The sequence below is a fragment of the Triturus cristatus genome, chromosome 2_1, assembly GCF_964204655.1.
Source record: "Triturus cristatus chromosome 2_1, aTriCri1.1, whole genome shotgun sequence".
NCBI classification, from domain to species: Eukaryota; Metazoa; Chordata; class Amphibia; order Caudata; family Salamandridae; genus Triturus; species Triturus cristatus.
Window position 1 is genome coordinate 495451401 of NC_140581.1, and position 27728 is coordinate 495479128.

A 27728-nucleotide genomic window follows, 5' to 3' on the forward strand; every position below is an offset into this window, starting at 1 on the left:
TCCTACTTAAAAATTACAACTTTATCTTTAAGCCTGTGTTGTGCACATCGAGGAAGCCTCTGCGGTGCCCACGACCTCCTCCCCCTTCCCCTCTGTATCTAGGGGCCTGCAAAGCAACACTGAAAGGGCCATCAGTCTTAGGATAGCGCAAAAGGGCTTCCTCTGATGGCCCTGCTGCTGCCGTGATTCACACCTCATTCAGTGAGGACGCTGTCTGCCTGCCCCCACTGTGACCAATACAATGGTCACCTCGAAATGATTTGGTGTCCCCCCCTCCCCCTCCCATGACCTCCTCTGCCCTTAATTTTCGGGCTGATGATGCCACCTGGAAAAGAAGAAAAGGGCTTCAGTTTGGAATTGCTGGCTTGCTGTAAATCTGCTCACCACCCAGCTAGAACTAGAAAATAGGAGGACGGCGGCTGCTGTAGAAGAGGCCCTCCACTGTACCCACAGCTGACCCAGCCCCACCAGCCTCTCCTGGATATTGTTCTGCGTGCCTGCCCAGAGGTCCCCTGCCCCTCCTTTACATCTCTGCTCTTTTGTCTGCATTGAGGCCTGCAAGAGGAGCCTGGACTGCCTCTGAACTCCTCATGTAAGTTAGGAAAGGTGCATTTTTTTACAATAACTGGAAAATGTCGAATGTCTTGTCAGCTGTTTTTCTTATGTTATTTTTTTAAATGTGTACCACTGCTTTGTCTGTGTTCAGGAATGTGGTCTTATAAAACAAGCATTTACAATGCAATAGGTCTCGCATTACTGAAAGTTTGACCTATTGGCGTTGCAAATAATAATGCAGCGCCAAAAGCTCAAACTTTCAGTATTGTGAGGCCTATTGCATTGCAAATAATTGCTTTTTTAGGCAGGGGGAAGACTAAGTGATTTGCCCAGCATCATAGGATGCTTGAGCATCCTGTCAGACCCGAACCTGGTTCCCCAGCTTCAGTCTTGTAGGACACTGAAATATGTTGATTATGGCTACTTCTGGAGTTGCCCCTCAGTAGCAGCCTCATTCACTTTGAAGCAAGGTAGAGTTCAGACAGACATGGGCTGACAAAATAATGTAAATATGAAAAAGAATCAGTTTCCAAGCACGTGAGCTGTGCTATTGCAAAGCGAGCATTGCAGCACCAGCCTGTGGTTCGTTGGTAAATTGCAACATCAGTTCAACTTGACTCGTGTACATGTCAGTATTAGTTGCAAAGCGCTTTATACCACTTCTGCCGTTTGTAAGCATTATGTATCCAATCTAGCGATACTCAAATTAACTGACCTGGAAAGGATTAATTGGTTTTGCCAGCGTGATCAATACACATGAGACTTCAATGATGAGTATTAATTCACAGAGGTATGTTGGCACCTTAGAAATACTGACTATAGTGCATGCTGGCTATTTCAGTGCGCGTTGTGTTTGTTACAAGGTGGAAGCCATGCGTGGCACACACTACCACAAGGGTTGCACAGATACGGAAGAGCGCATTTACTTAGGTAGAGAGGGGGACAGGGGTGGAGCTTTATTGAGAGCCAGGTCAAGTGCCAAAACATGTGTAATTAACCTGCTGGACAATTGTGTACAGGTTTTGACAACATTTTACAGTGATGGTTGAACTGACGATCAGTTACAAATCCAAATTTGCACAAATAAATCAGCTAAACATAACATTTTATTTTTCTACCAGTCGGAGGGTCCAAATATTGGTACAAAACTTCCCAGAATCCCTGCAAAACTACATGTCACTTGTGCAGATCACGAGGTCTGGTCCATAGTGTTTTGCACCTGAGCCTCTGCGCTCAAGACAGCCAGTAAAGTGACTGCGTTGTCCCTGCTCAGTTCATGATGAAGCCTGCAACCAGTACTTAATTTGAGCTGGTGGTTGCAGGTGCGGATATTCAGCAGGGTGGTTCCATGAGTTAAATACTCACCGCTGAGATCTGCGAGCTATTAGTCGGAATCACAGAATGGCTAACCGAGACCTCGATCCTTCAGAGGGTGGTAAATTAAATATCATTCCACAGGGTAACACTAACATATATTATTTACAATGCTTAGAAGCGTGGGTTGAAACTCAACATGAAACTGGTTATTACCCTTAACATATGGACAATTATAGGATGGGATGTGAGGAAGGCAGACAAGAGATGAAGCCACCTGCCTAATACTAACTACATTTTTAGAGCCACTCATGGCTAAGGACGCTGAGGGGGTCCATTGAGACCCACCCCCGAAAGGAACAATCTTGCCCATTCTATTGACCCCCTCCTCCATCCTCTGTTACCCACTCAATTCTCAGCGGCCTGGATGCCTTCAAAGTCTAAATTAAGAGTCCTTTCTATGTGTGAATGGAGCCCTGAATAGTGAAGAGTGGCACGCATAGAAGCAGTGTTCTCTTCTGCTTCCCCGTCACCCCTCTTCGCTTATGTTCTCTCTCTCGCATACCTACACTTAATTCTCCTCCTCTCCATCAGTGCTTCGAAGTGGCGTTGTCAGCCATAAAGCTCATTCCCACGACCAACTCCATACAGCCCTCTCCTATCCCCTTGCAGTACTCTGAAGCGGCCAGCAGATGACTTGTACTTCTATGAGCTAGTGCATACGATGGCTCTTGAACGCCTCGATGCCGTGCCCGGCCACGCCAAAGATCAATGTATTGTTTTATAAAATGCAAACTCTGCACAAGCAGGTCTCAGAGTGCTGTGCACAAGAGGGTGTTCGAACACAAGACAACTGTGAATTAACTGGTGACACAACAGAGCAGATATAGTTTACAGTATAGTTCCGTTGGGTAGCAATTACTTTAGACAAGCAATCATAGTATAGTCATTCAGCAAAAAACATGAATTTTTTAAAACAAACACACTACACCAATTTGTAGTAATTATATATATATAAAACACAATCCTGTAGCACCGACGATCCGGCGAACAGCAGGTACGGACCACAGCGTGCGTTGTAAATGAAAGGTGCTTTATTTAAAATGGCTTCGAATCCTAATACAGAGGCAAGTGCCCAGCATTACGTGTTTCGACTGTTACCCCTCCGTCTTGATCACATAACGAGCTAGATCATACATATATATATATATATATATATATATATATATATATATATATATATATATATATATATATATATATGTCAGATCATATTCATAAAGAGTGGGCTGTCATACAATACAAGAAAAAAAGTGGTTGAATAGTGACTGTTGTGACATGGAGTGAATATGGTGAGACAATGGAAACAAGAAATTAAAACACTAATACATGGATAACACAAATTGATGGCTAGTAAATCTAGATCTCTGTCCAAGTGAACAAATACAGTGGTAACCTGAGCATTCAATTATTTATGGATACACTGTTATCGGACATGAGAGACCGCACGTCGACGTTTCAACCGAATTTGTCTATTTCATGGGGACATCACGGTGAGTCTTCTTCAGGACAAAAAGGGGGTGGGGGTTTTAGACAGCCAAGTCGTAAGGAAACAAACTCCTCCAAGCCTGGATGGAGTGAGAGTGGGGCGTCTTGTCAGGGCATCTCTAAAAACGGGAAGGTGGCTTAGTAAATGTGAAGGAGAATGGAAATCCCTTTGAGTGTGGCATGACAGTCACCTCGCCATCAGAAGGACCTTGAGGGAGTGTTCCTCTCCGAGAGTAAAAAAGTTGTAGGTGCTTGCATCTAGATCTGCCTCAGGAGCTGGTTCTTCAAAGAGAACGCTGAACAGCAGAGGTAGGGAAACCGGGACCGATCAACATTCCGATCAGGTCCTCAGTTGCTTCTCCCAGAACGGGGCGCTAGTTACAAATCCTCTGTAAGGCCCTCAATAGTAAATATATCGCCGTGTGTGCAACTTGCGGCAGGATTGAAAGCGAAGCTACCTCCCGGTGTCGTCTCAGCCGAGTGACAACAGAGCAGAGCAAATTGTTGACAATGCAATATTGGCCCTTGATTAGCAGTGGATTTCAGAACAAGGAGTGTAAAATCCTCGGTGTAGAGGATGCTGTGGTGCAGGACACGCAAACTAGTTTATTTTAACAAACTGACTACAATGAACGCGGTACCTGTGCATCCCAAACTGGAAACAAGGTGAATAACACAAAAGACATGGGATTAGACAGTGCAGCCAAATCTGGGACTAGTAGGAAGGCTTTGAAGAGGCTAGACACATGGAGAGCTGGGTGATCCTCTGCCTTGACAAAGCACCGGCTGTGTCATGCAGCTTCCAATCCACTTATGGCAAGCGTGTCTCTGAACCAGGGAGAGGAGAGCTTAGCCTCTGGCACAACACTGAAACCTCTGCCTCAGCAAGGGTTCGGCTGGGAGTTACCCCGGCCTGGACCCAAACCCTTCTCTGCACAATACAGCTTCTCTTCAACTCAAAGTGACAGGACTGCAGAACAGATAATTGCATTCTGCCTTTACTTCAGTTCTGTACGGCATGGCACAAAAATGTTTACAAAATTGTCTAGAAGTCAAAAAACATTATTATATTGCTTGTTAGAAAGTTTATGTTAAAGATTATGCATAGTAAAGCACAGGCAGGAATTGTACAGGGGGGTCAAAAAGGTAAGTGGTCCTGTGTGAGGGTCCTTAGGAATAACATTAATGTGCTTACCTCAGAGGTCTACCCAGAGGCCTTCTTTTGTGTACCAAACTGCTCATGTGTATTCAATCAGGAACCCAATTCAAAGGATATTCAGGAAGAATCCGTGTCTTACACTAAGAGTGATCCATGTCGTTTATATCAAATAAGCATACATATCTGCAGTATTGCATTGAAAAAGGCATCGGGCGTTTCCCACGGCGACTGAAAGGGTGAGGGGCCGGTTTAGTTTGTGGGGGCAGGTTTTGTAGCTGTGTAGGAGTTTTAAAAACACTGCAAAGTTCTTTTTATATTCAGCTGGTTTCGGGCAACAATAAAAGTTGAGGGAAATGAGAGGGACCTTTTAACGCCAAAGGAATAGAGTACAAAACAACAATGTCACGAAGGTGTTTTAAAAAAAAAAAAAAAATTGATTGTTGGGTCAAACATTACGAATCAAGAGAGTCACAAAATTCTTTTGATATAGATGGTGCTATAATTCCCTTTCCATCGAAACGCGTTGACGCTTTTTGACACAATCCGTGTACTTGCTGGAACCACAGATTATGAATCAATTGTAGTATCTGGTTCTAGTTGGTGTTCATTGTTTTTTTCACGGACGTGTGTGTTATGGCAACATTTGGTGTCTTCTCTCATGTGTACTCTCCGTATATAGTTGGAAATATATTCAGCTGGTTTCGGGCAACAATAAAAGTTGAGGGAAATGAGAGGGACCTTTTAACGCCAAAGGAATAGAGTACAAAACAACAATGTCACGAAGGTGTTTTAAAAAAAAAATAATAATTGATTGTTGGGTCAAACATTACGAATCAAGAGAGTCACAAAATTCTTTTGATATAGATGGTGCTATAATTCCCTTTCCATCGAAACGCGTTGACGCTTTTTGACACAATCCGTGTACTTGCTGGAACCACAGATTATGAATCAATTGTAGTATCGGGTTCTAGTTGGTGTTCATTGTTTTTTTCACGGACTTGTGTGTTATGACAACATTTGGTGTCTTCTCTCATGTGTACTCTCCGTATATAGTTTGAAATTTTAAGGTTGTGTGTAATAGACTGTTGATTTTAAATTGTTTTTAAAAAAATTCTTTCTCAATTGTATATCCAAAATCTTTTTATCTACATGGTAATGAATAAATTGACAACTTGCTATTTTAAATCAAGTTGCACGTTTTTGTAGTTTTGGGTTTAACTTTCTACTCTCATTGCATAGATGGTACAAATGAAGTGTGAATAACCTGAATGACCGATGTGATTCTCTCTGTGAGTTTGTGAGTAGATAACTCTAGTCATAGGAAACTTGTAGCCATAAGTCCAAAGGAAACCCTCTTTGCAACAACAATAAAAGTGCCAAGATAACTCTGGTGATCAATGTACCTGCTGGAGAGAGATGGGAGGGGAATTTTGTCTAATGGCTGTTTTGACTCATCTAAGGTAGCGCAGATGGTTAATACACCTGCTGCAAAGAACGTGTACCATACATATCAAAGAGCAATATTTTATGTGCATAACTCAGTGGGTTACTACTTTTTGTTCACTTCCTGAATGAAAATATAATTTTGCCTTTTACTATCATTTTATGTTCAGAAATGGTTGGAAAAAGGGAGGAGAAGTACTGATAAAAGAAACTGCATGGCTCGGAGACAAATGGCATATGATTCCACTTATAAGCATATATTGGACATTCTGTGATTGGAAATACGTCCCACATTGTAAATGTATTTTAATGTAAACAACTTATATATTGAACCTCAAATAAACATGTTTGAATTAAATAACGTTAAAAGCTGTAACTGGTCAGTGAAATGGCAAACATACGAAAAATTGGTATGTTTTGCTATTTCTAGCCACCCCTCTGACCCCCGCCCACTGATCGAATCCTCGGGTTATTCCCGCCCCCTGATTCTCTGTCCACAGTTCCCCTACTTTTTTTTCCCCACTTCGACCACTGAAGCAAGTGGATGGCTGATGTGGACAGAAACACCATGCACAGTGTATATCGTTTACCCCACGCCTAGAGTCATTAGAGCTCACGCCTCTCATGATGCCAGGTCACATGGTAAAACGCTGCCCTGCCTTTCTCCCTCCCACATAAGCTGCCTTCTTTAGCTCTTGGAGATGGACAGGTAGCCCCGGGCATACAGGGATGAAACCCTAAGCGCCTGGGGCTATGTTACAAAGTGACGCTTGATGTGGGTCATGCTGGGGTGTTACCAGGAGGCCCTGAAGACGGCAGGCTGGGAGAAGGTAAAACCCTGGGCTTAGCCCAGCAAAGCTACCTTCTGTGGCACATGAACACTAGTGTAAATGTCTTGGAAGGGCCATGTGAGGAGTGCCTGGCAGCCTGACCTTCACTCAAGCGAGGGTCAGAGAGTTCAACAGCCAATTCAAATTACTATTATAATCAATATAATAGAAATTAGAAAATGTACATGTTAATTTTGTCAGGAATCTGGTTGGGCAGAGCGCCCACGCCCAAGGAAACAAACTGCCCCTGTCATACTGGACTCTAAACAAAAGCTCATAAAAACTACTGTTAGAGAACAGCATAATACAACTGTGGAGTGAGGAACCCATGCAATAAGAAAGCATTGAACAGAAGATGGGAGGGATGGAGTTATAGATGGAAAGAAGAATGAATGAATGGATAGATGGATGAAGGATAGATGAGAGGAAGATTAATGCATGGAAAGCAAGATCGAGACATGGATGGGAAGAAAGGTAAATGGAAGAAAAGATGGATGACGGGATATATGGATCAATCAAAAGAGAAAAGGAAGGATGCAAGGAGTAAAGGCAGGATGTGGTTTGAGGGGATGCATGAGTTGGTGGATTATATGGAATGAAGGGTGGCCAAATTCTTTGAGAGCTGAAGTGTAAACGGCCCATTTTGGCCAGATTGTTTTCAGAATTCACTGAGGGAAGCAACCGAATAAGTGTTGGACTTGCTTGCTTCACATGCTTACTCAGTACTATAAGCGATACGATTCAAAGTGGTGAAGTATTTTATTTTTTTGGCTACTTCTTTGCCGGCACTCCTGTTGTATTTAGTATTTTATATTCCTTCTTGTTAATTTTGTTAGGTATGTTTTTTAGTTTTCTGGTGTAATCTTCTGACACTCACCAAACCAGCATTCATGTCAGTAGCTCTAGGAATCTGCTAAGCATTCCCTGTGGTTTTCATGCCTCATTCTTACACTTCGCTTTGATTATGGATTCTGTTATTTTCATTCATGCGAACAATAGCTTTTGTTCTCTAGCTTTTTTCACTTTATTCCCTCTACATTCAATAAGATTTATTCACATGAAAAAGTTTCAATACCTTAGTCATTGTTTATTGGATCTATGCACTATGCTTTTCATGCAGTGCAGTTAATCAGGAGGAATTACATGTTTAGAAACCTACAAATAAATAGTTGTATCAGTGCAAATAGGCATTTAGCATCTCAGAATTAATTTAATTTAGTGGTTTCCTACATCTTCTAATAAATTTATACTTATTCAGATTTAGAAACATTTACGTATAATAATTCAATCCCCCACAATGAGGTGTCTTTTCTCAGTTAAATTAATTTCACATTTGAATCCAGTGTGATGTGCTGCCAACATATTTTCAAATTCTTTGTTCTGAGGTTGTGTTTATTTTCACCAATTTCAGTCATGATTTCCCTGGTTGTCTTAACCACATACACTTTACAATATGGACACTTGGGTCTTAATTATGAGTTTGACGTTCCATAGTTCCGCCAAACTCTTAGTGGAGGTGGGGTGGTGGTCGGGGACCCCCACACCAGTGGTCCGACCACCATATTACAACTTTGGCAGTCAGACCATATTAGGATCACTGCAACTGCCAGGGATCATCGATTGCTGGTGCGGCAGTCAGAGGCCGAAAATATGCTTGGTGGTGCCTCAGTGGCACCGCCAAGCATTTTACAAGTTGACTGTCAGCTACCCTTTTCATGGCGGTGAGATTGCCATGAAATGGGTGGCACAGAGTCAGTAAAGAGGGCCCTACAGGGCCCCTTGTTGCCTCAGGGCCTTTTGGATGCATGCAGGGGGGACATGGTGTGCCCTCCGTCTTCATTCACCCTCTGTTCATCACGGCATGGACTTCAAAGTCCATGCCATGCTGAAATGCGTTGTGGCTATCCCACGGTGCTACCTCTCTAAGGCTCTCCTATGAGCCTTTGAAAGGCAGCCCTGAGGGCTAGCTGTACAACTTGTAATCTAGCAGGCAGTCGGTGGTGGAGTTTGGCGCCGCCAAACTCATAATCAGGCCCTAAATGAGGTATATATCATTTGATGCATTGCATGCAGTGTAATCTCCAAGATTGATTTTTATCTGTTTTAGAGTGAATTACAGTGTTTCCTCTGGTTACATTTGAACAATGTATAACATTTAAACATGGAAATGTTAATTTCTATTGTGTTATTTAAGACAACTTGATAGTCATTAGCAGTAGCGGCTGCTACTTCACGGCGGTGAGACAAAGGGCCGTTGGGAGGGAATGAAAAGAAAAAAGAAAAACACTTACCTGTGGGCCGCCGCCTCTAGGTCCTCTTCGCCCACTTCCAGGACTCCAGGACATGAAGCAGGAACAGGATGCACCCAGGCTACCAGACTCCCCTTGCCAATTATGACGCTGCTGATAGCAGCGTCATGATTAGTCTGAGCACCGTGGTTCGGCGCTCAGAGAGGGAGTGGGAGCCTAGGCATGTTCTCCACCCAAGCTGTAATGCAGTTTGGGTGGAGAACATGCAAAGTGTGCATGACTGTTTGGCCTTCCAAACAGTCATGCGCACTCAGATTGCCACCACACCTCCCCCTGTTCCACTGACATAGGCCAGCCCCGCCCCGCCCCTAACAAGCAGAGCAAGGACGGAAAAATACAATGATAATAACAATGCGGTATCATTTTATTTTTCCTTTTTCATCTACTCACAGAGCAGTGGGGGGACGCTTCTCCGCATTAGCAGAGGAGCGTCCATGGTCATTACTACATAGTCTTGTTTTCACTATCATCTGTTTTGTTTTTCTCTTTGCTAGGCCGTCGTTGTGACAAAAACTGAGAAACCACATTAGAGGAAACCAAATAATGGAATACCATTTTTAAGGAAAGCCAGTTTTAAGGAACTGTACAAAAAAATCTAAATTTAAAGGAAGCATTTTGAAGGAAAGCTAATTTTAAGGAAAAATCCAAAATTGCATCAAACTTGGGTGGAGTTTAGGAATAGCGAGAGGTTTTTGGGTTCAGGGATGGGTAATGATGAGGGATTTTAGAGGTCAGGAATAGGTGGAGTGAAGGCGTAGAAAGGGGGATGTAGGGTTCCGGATTGGGTGACGTTTAGGGGTGGTGAGGGGCTTTTAGGGTTCACAGATGAGTGGATTTTAGTAATGTGAGGTGTTTTTGGACTTTAACGATGGGTGGAGTGTAAAGTTATTGAGAGGTTTTAGGGTTCATGGATGGACTGAGTTTAGGGTTGGTGATAGTTTTTACTGCTCAGTTATGGGTAGAGTTATGGGGTGGTGAGGAGTTTTTAAGGTTTAGTATTGGGTGGAGTTTAGGGTGGTGAAGACTTTTAATGATTCAGGGATGGGTGGAATTGAGATGTAGAAAGGGATTTTTAGGGTTCAGGGATCGGTAGAGTTTAGTAGTAGTGGGGGGTTATTTGGGGCCATGGATGGATGTTGTTTAAAGGCACTGAGTAAGGTTCAGGGATGGTTGGAGTTTGCGTGTGGTGAGGGGGTTTTAAGGGATTAGGGATGGGTGGGGTTTAGGCGTAGAATGGAGTTTTTAGGGTTCAGGAATGGATGGCGTTTACGTGTAGTGAGGTGTTGCACATCTCAATGTTCAGTGGAGGGTAGGGGTAGAAAGGGATTTTAGAGTTCAAGGACAAGTGGACTTCAGTTGTGACGGGTTTTTAGGGGGACAGGAATCAATGGTGTTTAGGGGTGTTGAGGGATCATCAAATTAAAAGCATGTGACGTTATTGTTTGACAATGTAAATGACATAAAACTGTAATAATATCCCCTGAAGTAAAGCACTGAAATAAAAACCTCTGATAAAACATTCTTAAAGTGAGTTCTGCAACCATTGCATTTAAACATTAAAAAGACAAGCAAGCAAATGCCACTTTCAATCAAAAAGACGTTGTATGAATTGGTTTCTATGAAATTGTAAATGCCATTAATTCTGAAAATTTCCATTAAACAGTTTCTCAGTAATGGTATTTAAAGGAATTCTTTTTCTATGAAATCAGATACAACCCATCATTGGAGTGTCTGTCAAAATGTTTTTGAGTTCCCATTGTCTTAATAAGTTTCCCATACTTCAGACACAATACCTGTATTTTGAAAATCTGAGTGGCAGTGCTATCCTTTTTCACATAACTTGGTTACTCATACTTATTTTTTTGGTTCATCCGTAACTAATAACTCTTCTCTACTTTGAGTTTTTACTTATTCCTTAACTTCAGTCAGAGTCTCAAGCTCTTTTTCTGTCTGGTATTCCATTGGGTGGGATTTTGTTTTCTTTTTTCTAACTACATGGGTTCTTGAGTAGGTTCCTAAGATGGAAACTCTTCTCATGTAACACATTGTTCTGATCCATTTCTTTTGTGCTAAGTGTTGTTTCCAGTTGTCTTTGTTAACTTTAACTATTACATCTAAGCAGAATGCAGCCTTCTCACCAATGTTAACAATGATCTTAATTTCCTCCTGTCCAAGGTTCAACAGAGTGATGTTTTAGTTAGTTCTTCTCTGGTTCTCTGCCAGAAAAGTGGTAAATGGCAAATGTTGTTGATTAATCTCAACAAATGTCTTCAGTCCTTTCTCCCACATGACATTATTCAACATTTGTTCTTCTTCAGATTTTTCTGTCACAAACAAGATCCCTTTGGGCTCCTATTGTAAGCATACGGGTACCCACAATTATTATACATACATCATACAAAATCATCAGCAATCATAAAAAACCAAAAAAGGATAATATAAAGATTACATTTTTATTATATTGTCATATATAGATATTTCTGATCTAAAATTCAAAAAGTGTGTACAATGAATTCATAAAAACACATCCAGAGTGTACATCAAAGTTTCAATTTTGCTCACACTTAAATTAAAAACACATAATCTAACAGACTGTAATAACCGATGGAAACAGAAGACCCAATATTATTTCATTGGCACACCAAGTCTTACAACCAAGTGATTCAGAGGTCAACCCAATCTCGTATTGTCCTTATTTTCATTGACCCCAGGTGATGCTTGGGTGCTCGAATAACACATAGCGACGCGTTTCGGTGGTACAAAATGATACGCCACCTTCTTCAAGCTTAACGTTTATGAATCAGTGTTTTCCAATCTAAATCTGAAAACAATAATATATACAATATACAATTAAAATTCAAGTACATAGGTCCATTTTAAAACGTGTGCTATAATACAATTGATTGTTATACTATTTCATCATACCACTGCTAATGATCATGTATATACACAAGAAACATAAAATAATTCTTTATCCATATATTCAATCCATTTATATTATCATTTTGGTTTCATGCTTGATGATTCAACACCTATCCATTCACCATATTCCTAAATTCATATACCATTCATCCATACATTCACATACATTTCCTACAGGTACCCACCTATTGCGAAACATTCCAGTAACCAGTAGGAGAAATATTTCTTCCTCTGTTGCAGTTATTTTTGCCTCCAAGTCACACAGTGTGTGAAAAAGGATATATAACAAAAGGAGTTCCCCCTATAGAGAGTAACAACAAAAACGAATATTGTAGTATATTCTAATAATCATAATTCTTGTTTTTGCTCGATATGGCCACCATATAGAGGGGCAGTACCTTAATTTGTGGTTTCCTTTAATATGTTCTTTTCTTGAACTTATAAACGGACAGACTGTACACAAAGTTGCATCAGCCTTCAATCTTTTGTTACGATCACGATTAGTGAAGTCTTACAATAAAAAAGCTCTTTTGTAATGATATGTTATTATCAACATTCACTACCACCCGTCCCTATACAGCTCATCTTATTATATCCAGAAGGGTTTACTACCTTAATAGAATTCCATCTATGTTCCGCCTCTGGAGCTGTGGCAAGAAATCTTCTATAAACTTGGACAGCCTCTTGGTGGGTTACAAAAATCACTCCTTCAATATCCCCAGTACTCTAAGAGTAAAGAACAAGTAATGACCATCCTAATCATAATTAAAACAAACCAGCATGTAACAACAATCCTATTTAATCGTCTGCAGGATATACAATATGTATAGGATGGTGGGTTCAACCCTCACTCATTGCCCGAAGCGGCTACCACCCCATATACACGATATCCTATCATAAACTATCAAAGGGCACTAGTATTAACCAGCCCTGAAGCGCTTGTCCGTGTGCGAAAATTACATAAACATTAATCCCCCTTCACGGGGCTACACAGTTATGCGATAGCGGTATTCCATAAGTAAATGACGGTAATAAGATTTTAAAATTATCACGTGTCCGTTCTAACCGAACCAACTGGTGGTATTTTCCTAACGGCCACGAGGTATCAATAAAAGCGTGGCCCAAAAGAAGTACATACTAAAACTCACCGGGACCTAAAAAAGTCTCCGAGCCTGCTCAAAACGTCTCCGCGTCCGACCGATCGTTCCCGGCAAGCCAAATGCCGCACCCATAAATAGTCCTCCAACGCTCTCTGCCAATGGGACTTCTCATAGACAAGGAAAGTGGACTAATATTCGTAAAACACGCGCCATCTTAGCCTGGACTGGCGAATACTAAGATCAATTGGTACCTCTTCAGATTTTCACATAGCTAAGTTAACATAACAAAGCACAATTTACTAGCCCATAGAGATTTCAGAGATTGGAAGATAGTACCAATCCTGTGCTTTGAAATAAGTGAAAAAAGCATATAATGTAACAATTGTAGAAATACTTTATTAATCCATGGGGTTTGCCTGTTTTGGAGACAAAAAATCTACTGCTTCCATACCCCTGTGGTGAGGAATGTTCATAAATGGCGCTGTGCTGTAACATCCAAAGTACCACAAAGCTTCATTGTTCTTGATAAGTGCACTAATGACCCAAGAGGGTGCTACTGTTTATTGATAAAATGTGTGATGTCTCTGATGTGGGGTGATTCCTCTTGTGCAGTTTGGGTAGTAATTAGACTACATAATTTTCTAATGATTTTTGTATTGACTGTTTAGCTGAGATAATTGTGCTGCCTAGGCGGTAATGCAGATTTTTGGGAAGTAAGTAGCTAATTGGAATTCTTGGGTGTGTTTGTGCTGGGAACTGTTTATTTCTGCTATATATACTCCAAAGATCCAGTGGAGCTTGACTTATTTGTTGAGTATTTCTTCTCGAACAGCTTTATATTACGATTGTGAAATCCTGAATCATTTACCTATATATTCCATCATATTGTATGTGCTCTCTGAGCTCTTTTTCATAGTTTACTAGAGTGCCACCCTTGTCTGACACTCAAATTGTGATTTCTTGATTTGAGCTTAATTTCTTTATGCATGTGCTCACTTTGCAAGTAGGTTGTCCTGTTGTACTTTAACTCTTAGGCAAACTTTTCCAAATCTGTTAATTCCAGTTTTTCAAATACATAATGCGCTTTAGGTGTTTCAAAATGAAACTTCTTTGTGAGATCTTTACACAACATTCAACTGTGAATTGTTTTTGTTTAATATTCCAAATGTGAAATCGTTAAGCTTTAAGTTAGGCATACTTTTTAGAATTCTGTTTCAGCTTCATATAGTGGTGAGGTTGTTGCGGTCACAAATGACGTACTCTTTTGAAGTACATTTTCTTTAAAGTTTATTAGTATATATTTAGAGATGTTTCTTATGAGTTTCTCGTTTTGCTTCTCAGGGTCCTTCCTCTGTCCTCTCTGGGTGGTTCTCTTTGTTCCAAGACCCTGCCTAAAGAAATGCCCTCTGGATGTACTTGGTTGACTCTTCACTGCTATTGCTTATTCTCAATTGATCATCTTAATGTGTTTCAGATTATTTCTCCTTAGGTGTGTCTAGCTTCTGTAATGGGTTTTGTTTGATCCCATGTGCTCCTTGACTCTTTGTTATTTGCATTAGTGAGTATGGCCCCTACCATTACTTCCTTGTTCCTTTCATCTTCAGTGATCCTATCTGATGAGGGCATATATACATTTTGTTTTCTTTTTTCAGTTTTGTAATAATCTTGCTGATGTAGACTATGTCAGGTTTGTAGTTTATAGTGTTAGAATTGTAACAATTTATCAGGGGCGGTTCGTTTCCTTGGTCGTGGTGATTCCGCCCAACTAGATTCCTGGCAAGATCAACATGTACATTTTCTAATGACAATTGTATTGACTATAATAGTAATTTGAATTGGCTGTATGTTACTCTCTGACCCTCACTGTGCGCATGTGCCACCGTAGGTAGCATTGCTGGGCTAAGCCAGCGCTTACCTTCTCCCAACCCTGGCCTGCCGTCTTCAGGGCCTCCTTTTAACTCTCATGATGCACATCAAGTGTCACTTTGTAACATAGCCCCGGGCGCTTAGGTTTTCAGTCCAGTACAGCCCAGGGCTACCTGTCAATCTCCGAGTGCTAAAGGAGGCAACTTAACTGGGAGCGAGAAAGGCAAGGCAGCGTTTTATCAAGTGACCTGGCATCACAAGAGTTATGAGCTCTGATGATTCTATGACATGGGGTCACATGCAGTAAACAGATATATACTGTGCACGGTGTATCTGTTTAAAGCAGCAATCCACTTGCTTTCACTTTCGCCTTCAAGCGTTGCAGTGCTTCACAACATTGCATGGAGAACTGGAGCTGCAGAACTTGACATGCCGTGTCTCGCCTCCTGTCACAGGTCAGTCTGTTCCCCCTACCAGCCTCTCCCCAGGCTTCCAACTTCCTTCATGCCCTCTCTTATCGATACAGTTTTTTGCAAAAGCACATAATTTTATTGTAGAAACATGAGGAGCAGGGTTTCACTTACTACAACTAATGTATTGAGATTAGAGAGAGACTCGTTAATTTGTCTACTGAATAATGCAGTAGTTTTGTCTGTCTTGATGTCTTTATGCTTGCTTGCCTTGCACTAAATTTGATCAAATGTTTCATGTTTTTAGCAGACCTGTTGGCTACGAGTTGTTTTCAAACTGAACAAATTTCAGACACTGGTAAACATTGAACAGTGAGAGTCTGGAATGTAGGTGTTGAGACCAAAATTAAAGAATCTTTATTAAGGTGGGAAAAGTCGAAAAACAGAGCTAGGAACTTTGATGTGGATAGAGTGTGCTTAATTCTGCAGGTTCGTTGCCTCAGGTCGAAAGAATGTAAAGTGATAATAAGCATCTTACAAAGCCTAGAAGTGGTGGCCCGGTAACGTCACCCAGGGCTATGCGGCCTGTTGCCGTGCAGGAAAGGGGAGAACGCGCATAAGCAAGCATTAAGAGCACTGGAAGCAAAAGTGCTCCACGCAGAGTTCATGCGCTGTTGCGAGGCACCGACCGGGACAAATTGCTCTGCAGACAATTGATGCAGTAAAATCATAATACATAGCGTTCTGAAATAAAGGTAAAAATGGAATGCCATTCATTGGGAATTTATCTATCAGGGTGTTGTTTGCATAACGTACTTGTATACACTCTTGATTTTTGTTTTGTTGAATTTGTTTTGCATACAGTTTCTAATTAGATACATTTAATTGATCTACTAAGGGTAAATACGTTTGCAAATGTAACAATTTGATTACATTTATAGAGTGCTTCCGCCACAATTCTGTCCAAAATCAATCGTGGTGCAATGAAAGCAGCAACAGTATCAAAGCAAAATCACAGTCCGTGCATAATTTGAGCAGGTGGGGCCCGACGGCACTGATTTCTGGGGACCTGTACGTATTTTCCCTCTACAGACTTTGATCCACAGCAAGAGAGAGAAAAACATAAAAGGGGGAAAAAGGAGAAAGGCTGAAAGACAGTGACCAATGGAGAAAGCAGGGTTGACGGAGAACCTCAAATGTGAGATAAGTAGGCAGGGAGTGTCTGGTGGTGGATTCAAGTTTATAAAATTGTGTTTATTGTTGTAAGAACAGTTGCCATCACCATACCGTGTGACATGCCATGGAAACAATTTTCACACTTGTCAGCTTCCACCTGTATGCAATGAAGGTGGTTAGCCTTTGCTTGTTGGCATACACCATACATAGACCAGTATAAAGGTATTCTCTCCATACACCGTGGTTTGCTTTGAGCTGATCTGACAGAAAGACATTGCACTGATCATCATACAGCGAGTGGAAGGATGTGCCCCATAGCCAAACACTAGTAGAAAGTGAGGCATGCTGTTCAGTGTTTTGCTAAATGTGCTGATTCTCCACTCACTAGCATTGTACATACGTATCTTTTAAGGAACTTTTGTATCCTTATATTATCTGAAGAAAATCATTGTTATGTCTTAAAACATGAAAAGATGTTTTTTGACACACATAAAATCACAAATCCTTTTGCAATTAACCTTCCCATCAATACGATGAATTTGATTAGATGGTACAAATGAAACAGACCTCTTTTCTTTAATTGCACATTCTGAGCATGATCCTATTGAAAGCCTTGCCTTTTAGTGACGATAAAAGGCACATCGAATGATCTACAAAGTGATGTACTTGATGGACGTTTCATTGATTTAAAAGGCGCTGCGAAGCACCGGGGTGAGTAGCAAGTATGGTCTCCATACAGTCACCGAGGAGGGAACTATACACCACTAGCAATACAAAGGTTTTTTGTCACTGCTGCAAGTAACTGTGATGCGTGCCTTTCTTAGGGAATTGCATGCAGGGATTTTCTAGGAGGAACGTCCGCCGTATGTTAACTCCTATCTTCTTCGGCATTCCATTTCCATTACATTTGCAGCAGTCTGCTCCTCCCTCAGTGGCGTAAATGCTGATTTTGTATGCCAAGGCTTGGGCTTTCATGAAACATGTGGGCTCTGTGTACCTGTTCTGGAACCTAGTGAATGCTTACACCTTCTCTACACTGGCAACAGCTGCAAGATAAGTGAAACCGGCACCTGGCCTGCTCATACACACAGAAAGAAGAGGGAATGTACAGTACCTATCAAAGCAAAGAGTTTACCATATTAAAGTGATACCCATTAGAGTTACACCACAAGATGTTCATTAAACAATAACCAAAAAGGTCCAAATAGATTACTTACGAGAAATACTTTAAAAAAAGGAAAATATGCACTTTGTACTTGAATGTAAAAATCCCTTCGAACTGAATGAGACCCCACGAGCTGATAGGGCGTGGGTGCTCTGTGTTCTATTATTAAAAAGGCTGGAGCCGGTGGTGCTGAACGGCCATCTTAAGGTCAGGCTCCCACCTTGAGGCCTCTCAAAAACATAAAAAAGCCTCCTGCTTGGAAAACAGTTACAATAGGATTGCATTCTGTTCACAAGGCATATAAAAGATAAACAAATGTGTGATGACTGAGTGTTCTTTTCAGATATAAACTAGACCCTCTTGTATTGTAGAGGCACAGTGTCCAGAGGAAGGGGAGAGGATGTAGCCTTACGGCTAGAGCGGTCGACCTCGAAGCTGGGGAACTGGGTTCAAGTTTTCGCAGCAACGCTCAACAGCCTTGATTCTGGGCAAATCACTTAATCTCCCCGTGCCTAACAAAAAAATTAATGTGTTCTTCTGTAACGAAACTGGTGCTCATGTAAAGTGCTCTGCTACCCGAAGTCTCGGATCTAGTTTGCGCTATATAAAACTCTAGAAGAAAAAAAAAAAATAAACAATCAGAATAGTGTGATGCCTCAATGGTCCTGGACTGGCCAAACACAAAGACAGGGAAGAGAGGCATCCAGTTGGAAGCAGGGAAAAATCTTAACTTAGCTGACGCCAAGCTTCTTATTGGAAAGCTAGTGGACATAGAAATATCTAGCTTAGTTTCATGTTTTAATTGCTTGAAGTACTGCATGTCAATGCTTGCTTCGTGTGAAACAGTAATTGCAACTAACTTCTTTTTATTGTTCTTTTAGGCAAACGATTTCTTCTGTCGTCTGCATATGGTGATCCTCTCAGATGGGAGGAAAGAGAAAAGGATCTCCATAATTTAGGTAGGTGATAATGCTTGCTTTGCTGTACTAAAAATGTTAGATAGTTGATAGAGGGGCAGAGGATGATAAAGATATTTGGAAATATGTGATCCTTTTTGGGTGGGGTCTAGTTTCTTCCTTGATAAAATTAGTTGTTGCTTTATGTAGAAATGTAATCTACTCGGTTCTGTATTACACAAGGGATGGTCAACCTTCGGTAGCACCCTGGTATTGAGAAAGATGGTCATCTGTCCCTTTTGTCTTGCTAAGCAGATCGTCCGGTTTGTTTTTTTTCCCCTGTGACTAGGGTAATTTTTGCTCTAATGGTCAATCCCAGCAGACTTTAATTCTACCTTTTGCCTCCCTGGTATCGATTTTGGAGAATTTCCTTTCCAGGCAATAAGTGTTGTAGTTCTGATTTTTCTGAGGGATGTCTAGGTCTCATGGTTATCTTATGGTTGTTCTGGATTACATCTGATTAAGACCTCCCCAGGGAAAGTGTAAAATCCACCCTTCCTTTTATTTGCTCCTCATTTCTCTTGAAACACTAGAATACCTTCACCTGCTGTTTTTCCTTCTTACCTACGATTCCTTCTGCTGTGATGAGTAAATTCTTTCTTGGGACATTGAAACACCACTCTGTCTCCACAGCCCGCATCAAGGTTTTGTTTGAATTCTGAAGATGGGGCCCTTTTTCCTGGTAGTCCTATCTTGACCCTCTCTCTGCTCAGCACCCACTCCAGTAACCTTCCGCCTCCCTCGTAGTCTTGTACCTGGCAACTCCAAGTAGGCTGGCTGCATACTGTTCTCAGGCATCATCCTACGGGTCTACATGATCTACAGAGTTATCTTCTTTGCACTTGCAGTTTCAGATGGCTGTGGTGCGGTTGGCCAAGAAGGGTGACGGACGCCCGCACAGTTGGCTCCTCTGAAGTCCGAGGACAAATTACATACACGGCAAGGACCTGACAGCCTTGAGAAGGATTAGTAATTAGTGTAAGCTGTATATCCCAAGTGGAAGGGCATTGCTTTTTAAACCTATTTTATCATATATGTGATAATGAGATAGAGAGGCAACCTGAAGCAAGTAACACAGTTGTAGTATAAAGAGCAGTTCATAGCAAACCGAAATTTCAATAGTCAATTAAGGAGATGAGACAGTCGCCTCCACCAATCTATTCACCTACTGCAGTTCCAGAGATTGTCATTTAACTGTGATAGGACATATAGGACCTGATGTTTCTGTGTATTTTCAATTTACTGCTGGCTTTCATAATGGTCCTCTCAAATTGAAACATTTGTATAAGAAATCCTTTCTATTCCTGCCATTGAGATGACTCTTGCTCTGTCTAGTGGAGTGCGATCAGAATTTTGCAGGAGAATTTGAGTTACTTTAGTTAGTCTTAGAGCAATAGAAAAAGCTGGAGGCTAAACTACCTCACTGATAGTGTGAAGATTATCTTGCCAAATACTCAAGTGCTGGAAAAACGATAATCACGGGGTGGGTGGAGACGCATCTTTACAGCACTGAAAACACAAAGATGATGTATGTGGATGCACTTTGTAGCTTACTTTGATATCAACATTATAAAGCTTGGGAAAAATTATGAAGCAAATTCTTGAATATCAAAGTCTTGCTCTAAATGAATTGTCCTGTTCTCAATAATTCATAGATGTTAGGCAGCATACTATCCCAAAATGAGATCTCATTAAGTAGGAGCCAACATTGGTTGAATTCATCAAATATTTCTCCATATGTTCATTGCAGAGTGATTTGGATTCGAACACAGCAGCTTGAATAGTCAAGAAATGTCACTTTAGTGGAGTATGTCTATTTCAAAACCATTAATAACACTATCCACACTCCTAGTTTTACAATAGGTAAACAAATGTCTAATTTATGAGGCACAACATGAACTCCTCAAAACCTCGGGGAACAGATAAATCACTTTAAATTGTCAAGGTGTTTCTTCCTCTCATCTAGTGGATTGCTTTATTTGTGACTTGAAGTCACAAGCATTAGGTGTTTAGGGGTGTGGAATTCCTATCAGTCGACCTCCAGGAAATGTTGCTTGACATCAAGGACAACAAGTTTTCACGTTTATTTTGTCCACTAAAGAAGTAGTTCTAACCTCCGGCAAAACCAGTGGCCTAGCAAGGTCAGTGGGTACCCAGTGCGGAAAATTTCTTGTCACACCCGGCTTGACAAAATGGCAAAAATATGTGTTTAAAACACATATTTTTGCCAATTTGTCACCCCTCAGTGAAGACATCCGGGGCGTCCCGCACCCCCTTCCTATGCCACTGGCAAAACAAACTTTTTGGCTGCCAGTTTATAGTACAACAGTATGGATCTGTGAAAGAATATTGTTTGCCACTAAGGCAAGGCTCGTATCCATATGTGTAAGTTGTTTAATCTTCTATATATGAATCATTAATGTAAAGCCTTCACTGTCAGAGAGAGCACACTAAAGATGTGCATTGAGTTTGCTTGCATTACTGAGAGGGGCTCCAGTATAAAAACATACACAAGTTTGCGAAATTAAACAACTTGAATCTATTTTATTTATATTGCCATCAAAATATTCCTAGGATATATGAAAATATGTGCATAAGCGTGAAAACAACATTTGTAATAGTTTGCTTTCAAAATAAAATGTACATTTAAAAAATGGCACTTGAAAAATTGATTTGTTAAATTATTGAGCAATTTCGAATACCACTTCTCAGAGGAATCATTTAGTAAAACTTGTTTGACACATGCCAGTAATAAAAAAAAAAAAGATTATTATTGAAGACTCAGTTTAAAACCATTGCGGGCAACATGAAAATAAATGAGATTCTGATTCTTAGATAAAGTAGCAAACGTTCACCAGCAAGTATGTATTCTTGCATTGGTGCAGATTTCCGACTTTCAGAAATTCACAAGAGTTTACGGAAGTAGGCCTAGAAACCATACTCCAGAAACTTGTGAATTCCATTTTTACATGAACATATTTAACCTCTGATGAGTAATTGCAAATGTACCTGCAGTGCATACCTTTATTTCCCACCCTTCAAATCGTTTTACTCTTGCAAGTAGTAAATTTCCAACCTATTCCAGTGTGGGAGAGACTGGAAATTAATTTGTTAATACCGTAATCATATTAGTTCGTAGGTGTTCAGACTTCTGGTGTCTACGTTTGGTAAAATATAAATGATTGGAATCTTGGGGTTAGTACCTCATAAATATTTGTATTCATCACCATCAATATATTTTAAAAATTGTATGTTTTTTTAATTTGCTCAGTAGTACGCACCGAGACACAAAGGTGGTTGGGGGGTGGGGGGTGGTAGGGCGGGGGCCTCTTGGTTGTCCAATGATTTCAGGGATTGGTTCAAGTACAGAAAACGTTTTGGAATACATAAAAATACATATTTCGAAATTTGTCTGTACCTTACCTGCGTACAATAAAGATACAAAGGATCTACTTCAGACAATGTATGACATTCCATGGAATCCACACTACATCCTGGTTACTATGGATGAGTAGAGTCTACATACGATTATTGCTCATGATCATGGCATCAAAGCATTAGAAAGCTTTTAGTATATGAGATAAGCCAGTTATTAGCAACATATACAGATGCTTATTGATTTGACTAAATTTGTACTCCTAAACAATTTATTTTTCTCTATCAAGACCATTTGTACCACCGAAGGAGAGGGACTGCTTTGGGTTCTCGCTTTGTGCCTTCATCTACAAATATTTTCATGTGGTGGTTTGAAAAAAGGTATGCTTGGAATGAGGATCTGTATAACACTGAAGACAAAATTTTCTTTTGGGGAAGATACAGTGACGATTTAGAATGGCACCGTCGATGAACTCATCAAGCGCCATACCTTTTCGAATAAGAATGAGTATAATATAAGGCTTAACATTGGTATATCATCCTGATGAAGTGGGCTTTTTGTATATTCCACTGAATTTTGAGAATATGGAATTGCATTCTCGATTTTCTTAGGTGCCTCTTGCAGGATTTTTATAATAGTTACATGTGTAACGATAGTAAGGTAACTATCATTTAGAGACCACCTAGTGCTGGACATGAGCTCTTTACACCTTTTTCCAATGTTTGATCAGATCTACAGAATGCCATTATGTAGATGTATATTTCTGCTTGCACTGAAAAGATTGCTTATCTTTTGCTGCACTTGCTAGAGAACTCAGTGCCACATGACAGTCACACTTGAGAATTCCTGTAGGGTTTGGCTACGCCTTTCATGCTTTTGCAGGCGTCAAAAGGGATATCGAAAGAACAGATTTCTAATGAAAGCAGAGGCAGCGAAAAGGTGCAAGGGAAGCAAGATGAAAGGGAGGAAGTGATGGGCTCTGTAACGTTCACACTACACAGCCTGGGCCGGAAAGGGAGACAAGACATTATCTTTTTTAAAGGAGACACAGTCTGCCTGCACTGGATAGGGGATAACAGGTGAAATGTGTTGGGAGTGGGGTGCTCAGGGAAGAACTGCTTTGTGTGATTTGCAGAGGGCACTGAAACAGGTACCTCTGAATCCACTGAGCTTGTTCCACCAGATGAACTATTTCTAATAGAAAATATCTGCTGCTCTCGCCCCCTACTTCTGCACCCATGTACTCTGATATTAACCTTTAGACCATAGTTCAACTACTTGTTTTACACTGTGTTTTTGTACTGTTTGCTTTCGTACATCCGGCACTATGCACATATAGTTGTGGAGCCTGCAGTGTTCTGTGCTGCTTGTCTTGCATCAGTCAATCAATAAATCAGGATTAAGAAGTGCGGCCAATCCACTGTCAGGGTCTCAAGGCGCTGGAGTTGGTAGCTGCTTCGTGGTGAGCTGTTATTTCGAACAACCGTGTCTTGAGTCCTTTTCTGAATTCCCAGAGCAATGCAGCATTCCTGAGGCGCAGGAGAATCGTCGTTCCAGGCTTTGATCACCATGTTAGAGAGGGAGCCTACTACGCTGTTGGATTGGCGAATCCAGGGGGGTGTCTGTGAGGAAAAGGGAGGCGGATCGCAGGTGTCTGGCTGGTTGGTGGAAGGTCTTTCATTTGTTGATGTATGCTGGTCCTTCGTCGTGCAGGGCTTTGTATGCATTGGTTCCCTAAGTATACCTCCCTTTTCTCCTACACTATAGAGTATACACTGCTGTCTCTAAAACATGTGCAAATCAAAAAACAATGCTTTGCCTGCTTAACTTAAATTTGTGTAAGTATGCAGTGTCAGACTCAAGTCACCACTAAGATCTGAATGTTGCTTGGAACCCACCACCCTCCTTCCCCATTGAAAGGGCTTAAGGCATCCAAGACTGCACTCTACAAAGAGAGCGAAGAGGGTGGAAGGGAGATAGAGATATGAGAGAAGGCACACGAGAGTTGCTATCAGTTTGTAGTCCCACAATACTTGGATGGAGGTCCTCTCAGATTTTATGCAGTCCCTTGTCAGTGCCAGCTTTTTTGTACTGTACAGAACACAAGACTATTGTTACTCTATGTGCTTACATCAACTTAAAATACACACAGTCTTTTCCGTTTACAATGGATTTGACATAAATTGTACCATTTTACAGGAAATTAACGCGTAAACAAAATTTACTGTAGTTGCTGATGCACTATGGTAAACATTCAACTAATCAATGGCACAATACCTTTATCTTGTTTGAGCAAAAAGAACTGTCATGAGATTGTTCTTCTTCTCCTGTCCTTTAGCATTTGTTAATGCTCCACAGCTCCAAATATAACATTGCAGACGTCCAAGAAACAGTTGTTATGGTACAATTTTGATTAAGTTGGTTCAGGGGATAGTACAGGGGCCCAGAGCCCAAACAAGTAATATCAAGCTCCCCGTAGCTATAACTAACCTGAGGCCTCTGAAGGCAGCACTGGGAGAGGTTAAATAATTATAAGGATACAAGAATAATCTTTGAGGGACTGTTGCAGACGAAATTTCAAGTGCCTCAAACAGGGACGATGTTTTTTACATCTGGCATGAAGATAATCTTGATTGGGAAACCAGAAACGCAGGTGAAGAGCAGATCCTAAGTAGAGGCTTCCTCTTATCAGGAGGGAGGAGTGCGAAGTCCCTTGCCACACCTTGGGTGTGGCTTTTATTGACTGCAGGCTCCTTAAATCCTGAAGTTGATCTACAAAACCAGGTGTAGGTTCTTGAATCCCACTGCAGTCTGCCACTCACATGGGGAATATGGTCACAGATTTTGGGATGTCTGCCTGAGGACAGGATTGACTGTGTTGGTGATGGGGTGTTAACAACTGGGCAGCACGCATGTGGCCATTTGAATCCTGGGCAGCATGACTCCAGTTGCTCAGTGTGGACGACACAGTTTGAGTGGCACTGATTTAAGCCAAGGATATAAGGGGTATCCAGTAATGCCGAGGACCAGAGGTGGATCGGGTGGGAGTGAGAACTTGTATCAAGCAATGCCATGCAACAGTAATCCTAAGACTTCACAATTGCACCTTGTTGGCCTACTTTGCCTACCTGTCTTCTCTATTGGAGAGACTGCTCACCCTTCAGATTGCCCCACTTACCATCACATATATGTATGAAGCATTTCTAGTTTTGTAGAGTAGCTCATTTATTTTTGACTGCACAAATCATCCAAACCAAAGACATATTACACAACCTTACAATTGGATTATAGAAACTTCTCATCACAACAACACGGTACTCCTCCAGTATGCCCCATAGTTGGATTTCATAGGACATCCACCATCACTTTCACCCAACAGTAATGGTCCAAATAGTATTCCAATCACACCTACCAACGGAATCATAGATAGCACACACTAGATACTCCACTTTCATATGCACAGTTTAGGATCAAAGCCATATAGTTGGCAAAGCGCTACCAGATCAACAGTACTGTTCCGCACCACACCAACAGTCACCTTAGAAACCATGAGGTAGGTTTTATGTCTTTATAGTTCAAATCTTTTTATTGAATTTTACTAAATCAGACAAACATTGCCAATTGCAGACTTTGCATTTTCTTTGTGTGTACAAAGCTCTTCATGCTAGAACATACATGCAGGTGTAAACTAGGTAAACTAACCCACACCTTTTCCCTCCCTCCACCCTCCCTCCATTCACTTATGTATTATTGGTTGGGATTCAGTGTTAGTGGTACTGCAAATTAATTCTGCTCCAGGATTGGGGATGCGGAAGCCTAGGGCAGAGGCAGCAGACGTAAGTATTTGGAGCAGGTAAGTTCTCTGAATTCTTGTGCAAGCAGAGACAGGAAGGACTGTCGCAGCTCCCGGAATGCCGAGCCCTGCCTGGACACCGTGAGTGTGATCTTTTCTTTTCCCAAAATGTGCCACAACCGTTGGGGCCAGCCTGTGTGTGTGGGAATCTGTGGTGTCCCCCAGTGGGTATGTTCTGCATGGCTGCACCCAGGGCCAGTCCAATCAAACGCCCTCTTCACGACTTCAGGGGGTATGTGAGTGGGTTTGTGATTCCTAGGAGTATATATGCCGGGAATCTAGGTAGTTGGGTATCAAGGTGCACCTCAATTTCATATAGTATTTGGGTCCAGTAATGCTGTAGGAGTTGGCATTCCCATAGGACTTGCACTAGCGTTACCTGACCCCTGCCAACACTCCGCGCTCTGTGTGGGGTTAACCGTGTGTATTCGCATTGGGGTATAATACCAGTAGGTGACTACCTCTGTAAATATTTCTGTCAGGGCTGTGTTAATGGCTGTGTGTCTGGCTCTATAATATATTCCTTCCCATTCTTTGTTGCTCAGTGCCCTCCCTATGTCCTTTTCCCATCTTACTCGTCCCGCGTTGTACGTGTGTTAATTTCGCGGTTTCAGCAGGGCATATAGCTCTAAAATTATCTTCTTGTCTGAGGACTTTGATAGGAGCCATTTTTCATATTGGGTAAGGTATCTTTGCGCATTAAGCCTATTTTGTGGCTGGAATGCCCAGTGACGGAGTTGTAGGTATCCTAGCCTCTCTGTTTCCAGAATACCAAAGTACGCTTTAACTCATAGGAAGGAGAGTACCCCTTTCTTATCAAAGAGATGACCTATTGTGCGGCACTCTGAGCCATGCCACTGCATGAACCTGGCCGTACCCATTCTCGCCTCAAACTCCGGGTTGTTAAATAGTGGGGTCAAGGGGGAGGGAAAGGTATTCAAATTATTTCTAGTGTTAGTCTAATATCACGTCACCATTGTTGACTGCTTTATGGGGGACAAATACAAGTTCCGTGGCCTGTGTGGTTTCTTGAGGAAGGGGCCCTTCAGTAGTGATGTTCCGGCCACTGCCCCATCCTGGAATAGCCAGTGCTTCTCTGATTCGGCCCTGTTCCATTGTACGAGGTATCTCATTTGCGCTGCTTGATAATATAATTGGAGATTGGGTATCCCCAGCCCTCCCTTGTTTGGTGGGAGGAAGCTAATGGCCTTTTTCATTCGTGGTTTACAACTTTGTCAAATGAACTGCAGAATCTCTGTCTGCAACTTATGTAGCATGCTGCAGGGGGAGAGTCTGGAATAAATATAGGATCTTAGGAAGAACCATCATTTTAATATCAGTTACTCTGCCCAGTTACGAGATTGGATGATGTTTCCCTCCTTTAGATGTCAGTACGGATTTGCCTATGGAGATTACGATAGCTGATGGGGGCAGTGGCCTGTGTAGTTGATGTTGATTGTACCCCCAGGTAGGGAATAGTGCTGTGCGACCACTGAATAGGGTGTTGGTTCTGAAATCGTTCCACCGTTTGAGGTGGGAGGGAGAGGTTGAGTGCCATGGATTTCCCTACATTTACTTTGAACCCCGATGCCCTGCCAAAGTGGTCCAATTCCTTAAGAAAAGCATCTAGGAAAGACTCTGAGTTGTCAAGCATTACCAGGACGTTGTCTGCATAAAGACTTATGGTGTGTTTGTCCCCTTCAAATGACACTCCGGAGACACGTGGGTGAGTTTGAATTTTCTGCG

The 27728-nt window shown here is 41.5% G+C and overlaps 1 protein-coding gene across 1 annotated transcript in view; it reads left to right on the forward strand.

Moving 5' to 3' along the window:
* The window catches only part of MRPS27 (mitochondrial ribosomal protein S27), a 419683-nt gene that overhangs the window by 69468 nt on the left and 322487 nt on the right, over positions 1-27728 (forward strand). Inside the window, exon 2 of the mRNA XM_085632352.1 lies at positions 18679-18756. Within this exon, the coding sequence (XP_085488478.1) occupies positions 18679-18756 (78 nt within the window). The remainder of the gene's footprint in view (positions 1-18678; positions 18757-27728) is intronic.